Source organism: Macaca mulatta, chromosome 6, assembly GCF_049350105.2.
Source record: "Macaca mulatta isolate MMU2019108-1 chromosome 6, T2T-MMU8v2.0, whole genome shotgun sequence".
Lineage (NCBI taxonomy): Eukaryota > Metazoa > Chordata > Mammalia > Primates > Cercopithecidae > Macaca > Macaca mulatta.
The window spans coordinates 36,956,303-36,970,358 of record NC_133411.1 but is presented as its reverse complement, the minus strand read 5'-3'; the positions used below and the strand labels follow the sequence as shown (position 1 = coordinate 36,970,358).

General features: G+C 40.9%; 1 protein-coding gene across 1 annotated transcript in view; it reads left to right on the top strand.

The window, feature by feature from the left end:
• Positions 1-12,921, top strand: part of CAPSL (calcyphosine like) — a 37,324-nt gene extending 24,403 nt beyond the window's left edge. Inside the window, exons 3-5 of the mRNA XM_001093047.4 lie at positions 6,750-6,927; positions 7,222-7,431; positions 12,640-12,921. Of these exons, the coding sequence (XP_001093047.2) occupies positions 6,750-6,927; positions 7,222-7,431; positions 12,640-12,741 (490 nt within the window). The 3' untranslated portion in view covers positions 12,742-12,921. The remainder of the gene's footprint in view (positions 1-6,749; positions 6,928-7,221; positions 7,432-12,639) is intronic.
• Positions 12,922-14,056: the final 1,135 nt, after the last annotated feature.

Sequence of the window (14,056 nt, the reverse complement as noted above, 5' to 3'; positions counted from 1 at the left end):
GGAAGGAACGACTCGGCGAGGTGAGGCTAATGTTGGCCACGTGGTCTTGGGCAAGTCATTTCCTTCTAGGGCTCAGTTCCTTATTTGTAAAATGTGGAGTGTAGAAGAGTTGATCTATGAAGTCCCTCATAGTTTTTGGATCTTAGTCCCAGATTCAGCAAGACTCATATCTGCTACAAGACAGTGCAGCTCTGGGAAAATATGAGGTACGGAGATGCCTACCAGGACAATGAAAGGAACTCTCTCTGCAGCTGTGATAATAAAGTCCAGGGTGGAAGAGGGAGGAAGGAACAGCCATTTAGCCCTAATTGCAGAATTTGGAGTTTTGCTCTCAGGCAATCATTTCTCCATCACTTCGAGGGACACTGGTATTGCTTGTCAGATAACTGACGGCTCACTGCCAATGAGGTTCTATCAGCTGGGTAGCTCCTGTTCTCCCACCCTCTGTCCTCTGAGTGTGAATAGTTTTAAGGACTGAGAAACCCAAGGGGAAAGAAGATTGTGAGCCTCCTGAGGGCAGGTCCTGTGCATCATAACAAACTCCATCAAGAGCCTGCCATGGGCCAGGCATTGGACACATCTCAGGGACCCTTGGGTGAACAAGGCTTCTTAAGCCCCCATGGAGGACTAAGACTATGGAGTACATGAGTGATCTAAATGTATCTCAGTGGTGTGAGAAGTTGTATATTAGAGAGTACAGGATGCCAATGGGAGGGAAATCCAGCCTTGCACCCAGATGATATGAAAGGCTTCACTTGCAGCAAGGTACTGAGTGTCTGGGAGACAACTCTGAACAGTCCCAAGTCTCAGACTAAGCCCAGATCTGTCAGAAGGCCAGGCAGTGGGGATATGGACCCTGGTGGCCAGGCTGCCCCAGTCCAATGGGAAGACCAGTCCCCATGCCCTCAATATTGTGTCACTTCAACCTCTACCCTGTTCATAATGGGTCCACATCATTGTCCTTAGTGCAAACCCTTGAGGAATCCCCTCTTCCACTCTCTGGTTCACTCAGTGGAATCCCTCCTGCTGCCTGTGCTGTCTTCATCCCATACCCACACTGCACACTGTGTCTCTACCAGCCTTTCCACTGGGAACCAGTCTACGGTGAACAGACACCATTCCATCCTAGGCCTTTTGCAGAATGTGCCGTCTGCCTGCCTTACTGACTTTGGCCTTCTCTAAGTACCTCCTAACTCAAGTGGAAGCTGCCCCTTCTCCTCCACTCCTACCTTAGGATCAGTTGAAGACTAAATACTCTCCTTCAGTCTAACTCCAAATCCCAGGTCATATTCACCCCTTTGTTCATTTATTTCTTTCCCATAAATCCTGTCTTAGAAGGGCATCTCTTCAGGTTAGACTCTGCCATCTTCCCACCTGCACAACATTTAGCATTCTGTGAAGTGTTGGCTCCTGGCACCATCTTTCCACCCTGTCTGAGTCTTTACCCTGACCAAGATCAAGATGACTTTATCATTTATAACCTTGACACCTTCATTTTTTGACATGAAATTCTCGTGGTTTTCAACAGTATATGTTCTTTCTTAGTAATTTCCAATTGCTTGTAAATGTAGATACTTCTCTAGTATCTAAATTTTCAAGACTCTTTTGCCAGTATCCTTAATTTATCAGACACCTTGGCTACTCCTGAGTTAGCACATCTCTACTCTGGCCCCTTGCCACATTCTTGGAATGATATCCGTTCCTGAGATACAAACTAATTTCACCATATATATATATATATACACAATATATGTGTGTGTGTATATATATATAAAATCAGGAAAGATATAGCTAATTAGCCAACTAACCAGTGAATATCTCTGTGTGGTTGCCTTACAGAGTATCTAATCCAAACAAAACAAAAGTCTTTTTTTTTTTTTTTTTTTTTTTTTGCAAATACAGCTTCTTCTGCAGCCCCTGCTGTCTTCGTGGTATTACTACTCTTCCAGGTCCTTGGGTTGAAAACTTTAGAATTACCTTCATTAGCCCACCATATTGACTCCTTTATTTTTATAATATCTTGAAATCTTTCTTTTTTAATTTTCATTCCAATTGCTCAAGTATAGACACTCAACATTTTTTCACTGGACTCTTACGATAGTATTCTTACTGGTTCCTTTGCTTCTAAGTTTTCAGTCCAATTCATTCAACCCACTGTTGCTAGAGTTCTCTTAGTTCTCCTATTGCTAAAGTTCTCATTATTTTGATAATGTCACTTCAAGTCAACCATTTAATGACTTTAAAAATGACTTGCTAATAAAGTTCAAACTTTTTAGCATGTAAGGACATTTAAAAGTCTTTAGATTCTGATTACTTCAACTTTCCATCTTTTAAAAAGATTATTCTTTAATTGCTGGGATACATGGGCAGAATGTGCAGGTTTGTTACATAGGTATATACGTGCCATGGTGGTTTGCCACACCCATCAACCTGTCATCTACATTAGGTATTTCTCCTAATGCTATCCCTCCCCTAGTCCCCCACCCCTGACGTTTGTGTTCCCATGTGTGATGTTCCCCTCCCTGTGTCCATGTGATCTCATTGTTCAACTCCTACTTACAAGTGAGATCATGTGATGTTTGGTTTTCTGTTCCTGTATTACTTTGCTGAGAATGATGGTCTTTTAATTGGGGCATTTAGCCCATTTACATTTAAGGTTAATATGATTACATGTGAATTTGATCCTGTCATTATGCTGCTAGCTGGTTATTTTGGCCGTTAGTTGATGCAGTTTCTTCATAGTGTCGATGGTCTTTACAATTTGGTATGTTTTTGCAGTGGCTGGTACCAGTTTTTCCTATCCATGTTTAGTGCTTCCTTCAGAAGTTCTTGTAAGGCAGGCCTGGTGGTGACAAAATCTCTCAGCGTTTGCTTGTCTGTAAAGGATTTTATTTCTCCTTCGCTTATGAAGCTTAGTTTGGCTGGATATGAAATTCTGGGTTGAAAATTCTTTTCTTTAAGAATATTGAATATTGGCCCTCATTCTCTTCTGGCTTGTAGGGTTTCTGCAGAGAGATCCACTGTTAGTCTCATGGGCTTCCCATGGTGGGTAACCCAAACTTTCTCTCTGGCTGCCCTTAACATTTTTTCCTTCATTTGAACCTTGGTGAATCTGATGATTATGTGTCTTGGGGTTGCTTTTCTTGAGGAGTTTCATTGTGGTGTTCTCTGTATTTCCTGATTTTGAATGTTGGCCTGTCTTGCTACATTGGGGAAGTTCTCCTGGATAATATCCTGAAGAGTGTTTTCCAGCTTGGTTCCATTCTCCCTGTCATTTTCAGGTACACCCATCAAATGTAGGTTTGGTCTTTTCGCATAGTTCTATATTTTTTGGAGGTTTTGTTCGTGATTTTTTATTCTTTTTCTCTAATCTTATCTTCACGCTTTATTTCATTAAGTTGATCTTCAATCTCTTATATCCTTTCTTCCACTTGATCGAATCAGCTATTGATAGTTGTGTATGCTTCACGAAGTTCTCATGCTGTGTTTCTCAGCTCCATCAGGTCATTTATGTTCTTCTCTAAACTGGTTATTCTAGTTAGTAATTCCTCTAACCTTTTTTCAAGGTTCTTAGCTTCCTTGCGTTAGGTTAGTACATACTCTGTTAGCTCAGAGGAGTTTGTTATTATCCACCTTCTGAAGCCTACTTCTGTCAATTTGTCAAACTCATTCTCCATCCAGTTTTGTTCCCTTGCTGGCAAGGATTTGTGATCCTTTGGAGGAGAAGAGACATTCTGGTTTTTGGAATTTTCAGCCTTTTTGTGCTGGTTTTTCCTCATCTTTGTGGATTTATCTACCTTTGGTCTTTGATGTTAGTGACCTTTGGATGGGGTTTTTGTGTAGACGTCATTTTTGTTGATGTTGGTGCTATTCCTTTCTGTTTGTTAGTTTTCCTTCTAACTCTCTGCTGCAGGTGTGCTGGAGTTTGCTGGAGGTCCACTCCAGACCCTGTTTGCCTGGGTATCCCCAGTGGAGGGTGCAGAACAGCAAATATTGCTCCCTGTTCCTTCCTCTGGAAGCTTCATCCCAGAAGGGCACCCACCAGATGCCAGCTAGAGCTCTCCTGTATGAGGTGTCTGTTTACCCCTGCTGGGAGGTGTCTCTCAGTCAGTATGCATGGGGTTCAGGGACCCACTTGAGGAGACAGCCTTTCCTTTAGCAGAGCTTGAGCACTGTGCTGGGAGATCCGCTGCTCTCTTCAGAGCCAGCAGGCAGGAACTTTTAAGTCTACTGAAGCTGTGCCCACAGCCGCCCCTTCCCCAGGTGCTCTGTCCCAGGGAGATGGGAGTTTTATCTATAAGCCCCTGACTGGGGCTGCTGCCTTTCTTTCAGAGATGCCCTGCCCAGAGAGGAGGAATCAAGAGGGGCAGTCTGGCTACAGTGGCTTTGCTGAACTGCACTGGGCTCCACACAGTTCAAACTTCCTGGTGGCTTTGTTTACACTATGAGGGGAAAACTGTCTACTCAAACCTCAGTAATGGTGGCCCCCCTCCCTTCACCAAGCTCGAGCATCCCAGATCAATTTCAGACTGCTGTGCTGGCAGCAAGAATTTCAAGCCATTGGATCTTAGATTGCTGGGCTCTGTGGGAGTGGGATCCACTGAGCTAGACCACTTGGCTCCCTGGCTTTAGCACCCTTTCCAGGGGAGTGAAGTGTTCTCTCTCACTGGCCTTCCAGGTGCCACTGGGGTATGAAAAAAAACTCCTGTAGCTTTTTTTTGGTGTCTCCCCAAGTGGCCACCCAGTTTTGTGCTTGAAACCCAGGTCTCTGGGAATGTAGGCACCTGAAGGAATCTCCTGGTCTGTGGGTTGCAAAGACCATGGGAAAAGCATAGTATCTGGGCCAGAATGCACCATTCCTCATGGCACAGTCCCTCACAGCTTCCCTTGGCTAGGGCAGGGAGTTCCCCAACCCTCTGTGCTTACCGGGTGAGGTGATGCCCCACCCTGCTTCTGGTCACCCTCCATGGGCTGCACCCACTGTCTAACCAGTTTCAGTGAGATGAGCCTTGTACCTCAGTTGCAGATGAAGAAATCACCTGCCTTCTGCGTTGATCTTGCTGGGAGCTGCAGACCGGAGCTGTTCCTATTGGCCATCTTGCTCAGATCACCCAACTTTCTATCTTAATTTCATTATTTCTTCCTTCAGAGCTGTCCTCTAGCTTTCTGAGATGCCCCAAGAATACTCTAGAAACAGCCATTGCTCTGAAATGCATCCTTTCTCCCTTCACTTAAAACCACTAATTGTCCTTTTTAGTGTTTCTCTTTCAATAACTTCTTATGACCAGAGACTGCATCTTGTTCACCTTTTTATTCCTCTTTACAGGGCTTAGTGCAAAGTTTCATGCATTATAAATTCCTAAGCAGCGAATTTTATTGAATAACACATGGTGGCTTAATAATACATAATTAATTTCAGATTTATTTATGTTTTACAAAGAAACTGATAAGTTCACTTTCTGTAGCACTGCTGTCTGTTCATTAATTAGTTATATGTGCTTATTGTTACTGGAACATTATTATTTCTAGGTCTTCTTGGCTGACAAAGCAAAGAAATATGTGTGTGTATAGTAATCTGCATATAAACATGTTTTGTTTATTTGTTTATTTTTAAAAGACAGAGTCTTGCTCTGTCACCCAGGCTGGAGTGCAGTGGTGTGATCTTGGCTCACTGCAACCTCTGCCTCCCAGGTTCTAGCGATTCTCCTGCCTCAGCCTCCTGAGTAGCTGGGATTATAGAAGCATGCCCATGCCTGGCTGATTTATTGTATTTTAGTAGAGATGGAGTTTCACTGTGTTGCCCAGGCTGGCCTCGAACTCCTCAGCTCAGGCATTCTATCTGCCTCGGCCTCCCAAAGTGCTAGGATTACAGGCATGAGCCACCACGCTTGGCCTAAATATTTTCATATGTAATGATTTATGTCTATATTAAGCTAAACATGAGTTCACACTGATGTCTCCAACTCTAATCCATGCCTGTTTTCCTATCTTATCTCTAAATTCTCACTTCCACTTTGAGAAACCTGGCTTCCATCTTTGTTATCCATTTACTTGATGGTTCAACTTCAGTATACATGTACATCAGTGTCAGAATTGTTAACCTGTATCCCTGTGGGAAACAACTTTATCAACTAGAGTACAGTAAATTGTGTGCAGTTCCTGTGTTCTTACAGACTCTACTCATTTTCAAAATACTTAAATCAGCACCTTTCTCTCTTATCCCTTTACCCCTTTTGGGGATGTTTTGTTCTTTCGTAATACAGTGAGATTTTCTTGTCACAGTTTGCATTCCTTCCTGTGATTTTCTGACTTCCTAAATCATTTTTTTAAAAATTCATATGCATTAAGGTTTACGCCTTGTTTTGTAAAGTTCTATGGGTTTTAACAAATGCATAATGTCATGTATCCACCATCATAGTATTATAAAGGATAGTTTCATTGACCTAAAAATCCCATGTTTCACCAATTCAATTATTTCCTCTCCCTTTCATCTTTTTACTGTCTCCACAGTTTTGTCTTTTTCAGAATGTCATGTAATTAGAATTATACTTTGTGTATGTGTGCGTGTGTGGGGGGGGTGGTGGGAAGAGGCTCTTTAGTTTTGGAAGGGAGGGTGCAGAGAAGAATTTAAGACTTTTGTATTTTTATTTGATGAAACCCTGAGTGTGGATTTTTTTTTTAAAAAAATCTTTACACTTACACCTGTTCTTTGTAAAATTCTTCTTAATTTTTGTGTGTATTTTCTTCAGAGTGTTTAGAATTATGGATGACGATAATAATCGAACCCTTGATTTTAAAGAATTTATGAAAGGGTTAAATGATTATGCTGTGGTAATGGAAAGGGAAGAGGTGGAAGAGCTTTTCCGGAGGTTTGATAAAGATGGAAATGGAACAATAGACTTCAATGAATTTCTTCTCACATTAAGAGTAAGTGGCCCCATTAATCAGTATATCTGGTGAGTTTGGCTTTCACGTGGTTTGGGTTGGCTACCTTGAGGTTTTGTTTTCACAAGTTGTTAGTACACTGTGGGGAGGGGGATGAGCAGAAGACTGTGAACAGACTTAAGAACTTTTTGGAGCAATCATAGTGCTGCTTATTATATAATAGCACACAAATACTATTTCACATCATTGAGGGGAATAAGATATTTTGTCACATAGGATACCAAAAAATCTCATTTGCTTATGTATGTCTCTGCATGTATTCTTCTATTTTTGTAGCCTCCAATGTCCAGAGCCAGAAAAGAGGTAATCATGCAAGCTTTTAGAAAGTTAGACAAGACTGGAGATGGCGTTATAACAATCGAAGACCTTCGTGAGGTGTATAATGCAAAACACCATCCAAAGTACCAGAATGGGGAATGGAGTGAGGAGCAAGTATTTAGGAAATTTCTGGATAACTTTGATTCACCCTATGACAAAGATGGATTGGTAAGTAAAACAGTCTAATCCAGGGGAAATTTCTTCAATTTGAAATTGTAAGTGGGAAATAGGTTCAAACCCTTAAAAATTTTAACACGTGGATATATATTTGTAGTAAATAGAAGTAAACTATTTCCCTAGGAACCATCTAGAAACTTCCCCATTGCCAGAGGAAACTTTCATGTTACTTCAGTTGAAAACTAATATATGTATGTGCACACACACACTCATAGACATATATTGACATATATTGGTAAGGGATCCACATAAGTGATGACCTGTCATCTGGGGAATGTGATGTTTTGATTAAACATGCCATTTTATGATTATTATATTTATCATACTCAGCTAGTTGCATTCCAATGAACTATAATAAAACATTTAACTTTGAAATGAGATCGTAATTTAATTTTGGGAAACAGATTTACAAGGCTTTTCAGGATGTTTTAGTGCCTTCACACTCATCCTTATGAGCATCATTTGTCATCACACTTTGTTATGTGGAAATGCCATTTGAAGGTAGTTTTTGGTAAAGGGGATGTCAAATAACAGAATTTACTCTGATTTATTCTTTAGTGTGCTTTGAGATTAACTTACATTTCTAAACTGCACTGAATTTGAAAACAAAATCAACCGCCCCATCTCCATTAACTTTTATCTTCAAGTTACAAATGCATAGCTTGGTAGGGTAAGGAATTATATAGCTCCATGACTGTGTCTTGGCTGAAATGAAAATGTCATCTGTCCTTTATCAACAGCCATAAATGGACTTTTTAGAAAAAAAAAAAAAACAACCAGAGCCAGTTCTGTTCTTAGGTGACCTAAGGATTTTGGTGATAAGGAAAGGGGGTTATCCCCTGGATAACAGTCAGCAGCAGCACAACCCCAGGGTTCATTGTCTCTTAAGCCCTTTACAGCACAGGAAAAGATTAGTGGCCCAGTGGACAAGAAGACGGTGGTTAAGGGAAGAAGAAATAAACCTTCCTCTTCTGAAGTGAATGTCCTCCAACTTTTTAGATGAAACTTTGTGATGAGTCTCATTAGCAAGGGGTGGGGGATAGGAAAGTGACCTTTCTGTCCTTCCTGCTGCCATTTCCCAGTCAGGGATGGAGATATACCCTCTATTTCAGGCTGAGGATTGTGGAGGCAGGTTTACAAAAGGGCCAAAATTCAATAGGGCAGCCAAAATCTTAGGGACAGAAATAAAAACTATATGTTTTCTTCCAGTATTGCTGGCCTTGATCAGTGAGATGTCAGTGGAAAAATAGCCAACTGCCATTTCCCCAAATTAGCCCACCCCTTTGTGGATCCCAGAGTGTGTCTGCTTCCTCTCTGCAGGTGGTTCCTTCTCATTGCCAGGGGAAACCTCAGCTACCCTTTTCTCAACAAAAGTCAAAATCGCCAGTTGTGATTCGGCTGATTCAAGTCTGCACACAACCCTTTTTGATATTTATCTTAAGAAGCCACATTAAGCTCTCAAAAGCTCATAAAGGTTATTGAGGTTTTTAGCAGTTATAGCACTTGATGTCATCTGAATGCTACAGACCCTGTATTGATACCCAACTCTGGCTGTTCATAATCATCACCAAGAGGGTTTATTAATAATGTAGATTGCTAGCTGTACTGCAGAACCACAGAATCTGATTTTTTGGAGGGTGGAGTCCAAGGCTTCACATTTTAATGTGTATCAGATGACTCTTACACTCATGCGTATTTGTGATCCTTAGCTCTAAAAGGTTCAGAAATGACTGTTTTAAAATTACTAAATATAATATGCACATGATACCATTTAGCATAATAATGAATCTGGGCAACATTTTTGAGCACATATCAACTGGGCATTTGCTAACGGCTTATCAGGGATACCTCATTTAATAGACATAATAAAAGTTTTCTGAGAAGTGATGTGTAATTCAAACTTTTGCATGCTGAATTGTATTTTAAATGCACAAGAAATTGTTGATGTAGAGGAACTCCATGGTAAAGTCTTTTATGAGGAGAATAATTAGCTTCTAATTTACCTCTTGCAAGTTGAATTATTTTGCATATGAAGATTTTTTGTGTTGAAGCATAGCTCTACTTGAAGCCAGTGTGCTCATTTATGGTTAAAAACATCCCATATGAGGCAAAATTTAAAATAATGCAAAAAATTCAGCATAGCTCCTAGTTAAGGGTATTGTTTAAACTTGATAATCTAGGCTAAACTCTCAAATACCCAAAAAGGTTGCTGGAGTTTGCAGCAGTCATGGAATTTGATGTCATAAATCTTGCACTAATACCCTACTGGACTCCCATAGCAGCTGGAAGCCATTTGGATGGAGGTGTGAAGCAATCAGATAACCTGTGAAACAAACTTTCCTTACCCCTTTTCTATCACTAAACCCCACTCCAATTTGGTGAGACATTTACTTCTTATTTTTTAATATCTAAGTTTTGAATTCTTCATGTGTATATATGACTTTATAATCACCATATTTTTAAAAAGCCTCTTAGGACTTAAGCCCTTCAGGGAATATCAGTCTATTACCTCATCCATCTCATAAAAATTTTTTAAATAATTAAAAACATGTTAGGTCTATTACTGAGTGTATGTATTAATAGTAACCTAGATTTGTTTTAGGATTTTTCTGATGAATTTAGAGCTGAGGAAAAGGGATTGTATTGTGACTTCCATTATCCCCATCTGGGACCTTCCCCTGTATATATGATATATACCTTGTCACATAAATGTAGCCTAGTCAAGAGGCCTGCTAAAAGTAGGAGTGCCCAGTCTCTCATTTTTTCTAATATCAAATAAAATGAATAAGGATAGTAATTATTGCTAACCAGCAATTTACTGTGATGAGGGCAAATTTACAGGAGATTAGAGAATTTGCGATTCAGGCCATTCCCAATATAAGTTGAGTCTCAGAAAACAAGCAAACACCTAGCCAAGAGTAACTGATGGCTTTTTCTGAAATGATCAAATACATTAGCTCTGACCTCTGGTTTGACGTCATCTGACTTCCAAGTGAGATTTAATGCTTCCTTTATCTTTTGCTCATCTTGGATTCCTTCTCCATTCTCCATCAGAGCCAGCTCAACTCAGGTCACCCCATCCCATTGGGGGAGTTTGGGGTGGAAGCATGGGGGTTTCGATACCAGTCTCAATCATGTATTGGTGTTTCATTTAGGGTTTGCTTTCAATCCAAGAAATAGGAAATCTTATTAAACATTGGAATACACAAAGTAGGTTTTTTTAAATTCTACTTGATGTTCTCGCTTAAGTGGCTTAAAGAGAACACAGCTGAGGTCTTTGTGATTTTCCTGGCCTTTCCTTCATGATCTCAAGATGGTTGCCTAACTTCAGCCAGCACATCTGAGTTTCAGGCAGCAGGACAAAGGAGGGAGAAGGAGGGAATGAGAAAGGGCTAGAGCCTGCATAAGGAAAGCAAAAGCTTCCCTAGAAATTCATGTCAGATTTCTGTTGTATCTTATTGGTGAGAACTCTATCACTTGGCCATCCCAAACTGCAGCTGCAGGGGAGTCTGGGAAAGTGAGTTTTGAGTCCTTCAACTTTCATGGGAGAGAAAAGCTAGGGACAGGAGTATTACAGTGGATTTGGAGGGAGTCTCACTCAATGGCTGTCACCCCTGGTCGACCAATAGACAATAGAAACAACAAAGTAAAAATATTAGGAGTTTGGTAATTTTAATTAAAAAATAATTAGCTGTAAAAATGTTCCTCAAACTGTCACAGTAAAGTGCACAGTCAAAATGGCTCAGGGTCTCGTGTATAACGCTTATACTTTACTTGCTATTTGCTGTTAAAATGATCCACTTACTTTGTTGGAGTATTTCACCCCTGAGGCCTTTTTGAGGACTAAGACTTTGTCTTAATTATCTTTGATATTCCCTGTTAAATTATTGTAGTGTGCACAACAATTAACTGGGATGTTTAGATTTTTAAGTAGTAAATTCCACAACCACTTGCTTCCGAGATTCTGATTTAGCAGGTCCATGTAGGGTAGAGCCTGGGGACCTAGGCTTATGACAGGCACCCCAGGTGGTCCTGATGTAGGTGGTATGGATCCACACTGATAAACATTTCCCTGGAACCTCACAGAACATGAGAAAGATAGAGAGAGGGCAATAATGATGTGTGAAACTAAATGTAATCCCTTAATGAGGGAATTGAAAACAGAGGCTGAGGAATCCAAAGGAGGAGAGGAATAAAGAAGTTCAAGAAAGGGGGACGCAATGGTATCCTAATTTTGACAGAGGCTGTATGCATGTATTGTAGATGTGTATTTACAGTTCAACTATGAGTTGTGTTCAAATGCCTTTCTTTCTACTGCCCTTCCTTATGTTTTTAGTGGGAAGGGGTGGTATGAGAGAGAATTATGGATCCTGTGACTTTTCTTTCTGTTCACTTATAATTTCAGCAAACAGGAGAAGGGGGTCAGTCGTCTCTTATGATTCCTGGAAGGCATAAGTATGTCCCCAACTCATCATGTCAACCGACATGGTTAGAGTGTACATAGTATCTAGACCTGTCAAAAATAAGACTAATAACTGTTTTTTCTTCTTCTCCAAAGGAAAGTAATATAAAATCCCAGCATAGATAAACACATTAGTCGATATTTCAAAGAGATGGTCATGGGTGTAGAGTGGAGAGAAGCCAGGATGGGTGGGAGGCATGAAGCAGGCGTAAGCTTTTTAGTCACCCTGGGCCTTGAATGAGTTATTTATGTGTTAGAAAAGCTTGCAACTCAGGAGTGTTTAACTAGAAATCTGTTTCTTCACCCACAGGAGAGAACTCCATTTCTGGAAAGGAAAACATCGCTTATCCTGACACAAGGACATGAAATGTTATTTCTGACGTGTCACAGAAAGACAGAAATAACTACAGTTGCAGAGCACTTCCTTCTTACTCTGAGTTTCAGTCTCCCTTATCTGAACTGAGGGCTCCCACCCTTAGAGAAAAGATGACAACCTGTGTCACTTTCCATTTAGGTTGGCTTAGAAACTTTCAAGACTTTCTTTCTCTCTTCCTAGGTGCTGTTCTCACACCATCCTCAACTTCACTTGTTCTTTTGTTTTAGATCAGTTCCTCAGCCATGATCACACACACAAAGAAATCCTCTATTTCCCTTCTATTTACAGGTGCACAAGGTGGGCCCCCATTGACAGAGTGAGAAGCAAAGTTTTGTTTTTGTTTCTAACTTTTCCACTGCAGGTGACCCCCGAAGAGTTCATGAACTACTATGCAGGCGTGAGCGCATCCATTGACACTGATGTGTACTTCATCGTCATGATGAGAACCGCCTGGAAGCTTTAAGCATGTGACCTGGGGACCAGGCCTTGGGACAGCCATGTGGCTCCAAATGACTAAACCTCAGTTCAAAAACCAGAATCATATTTGATTTCACACTCATCCTAATGTTTTTTTCTGTGTCAAAATACTGCATTTTCTGGGGCCAAAACCAGACAGAAATAAAAGACATCGAGTAGCTAACTGTGAGCTTGCCTTCCCTGAGACTGTTTCCTTTGCTCTAAAATAGAACTTAAATAAAATGAGCTCTGTAAATCTCCTAGTGCTGTGCTGATACATGCAGGTGCCTAATCAACTTTAGGTTTTATCCCTTGGCTATTAATGAAAGCTTGAGTATTTTAATTAAAACGCTCACCCATGGACCCATAGTTTTTTTTTTTTTTACCTCTTTTGAGATGATCCGTTTCTAAGTGAGATGACAATTTATCTCTTTTTATGACTGATTGAAAGTCTTTAAGTGTTTCAGTGTCATTTGGGGACCAGAAGAAGACCACGTGTTAGCCTCAATTTCTACAAGAAAATCTTGAGTTTCACTGCCTAGGGTTTAGGGAAGCCACAGTTTGACAAATAGATTTAAAATGATTTATTTAAATAGTCATTTTAAAGACTAGTGTGAGAGAGGAGGCCATTTCTTTGAGCAGTAGATCCACGACTGTTCGCAGTACTCCTGTGGCTAAAGTTTTGAAACTGGACTGGGCGCCCAGATTTTATGTGGGACATCTTGCCCTGTGTGTGGGCAGGCTATCCCAGAAAGCCTTCACCTGGTGGAATGTTTACCTCTTCTCTCTCTGCTTTCTGCCAATTATGTTGAAATTCCCACCAGCGAGGGCTGGGTGCAGTGGCTCATGCCTGCAATCCCAGCACTTTGGGAGGCTGAGGCGAGTAGATCACCTGAGGTCAGGAATTCGAGGCCAGCCTGTGCAACATGGTGAAAACACTGTCTCTACTAAAAATAAAAAAAATTAGCTGGGCTTGGTGGCACATGCCTGTAACCCCAGCTACTCCAGAGGCTGAGACATGAGAATTGCTTGAACCCGGGAGGCAGGAGCTGCAGCGAACTGAGATCATGCCAATGCACTCCAACCTAGAGCAAGACTCTGTCTCAAAAAAAAAAAAAAAAAAAAAAATTCCCACTAGCAAAAGGAGATTGCGTGTGACACAGACTAGGATCACAATAATATTCCAAAGCAGGTTTTCCATCTTGACGCTTCACAGCTTAACGCCTCCTCCTCCCAGCACTAAGCTTTGGCTTCATATCGTTAATGTGTAGGACTCTGCCCATGAAAGGCTACTAGAAGCAAAGACAGCCCAGAGGCTGGAA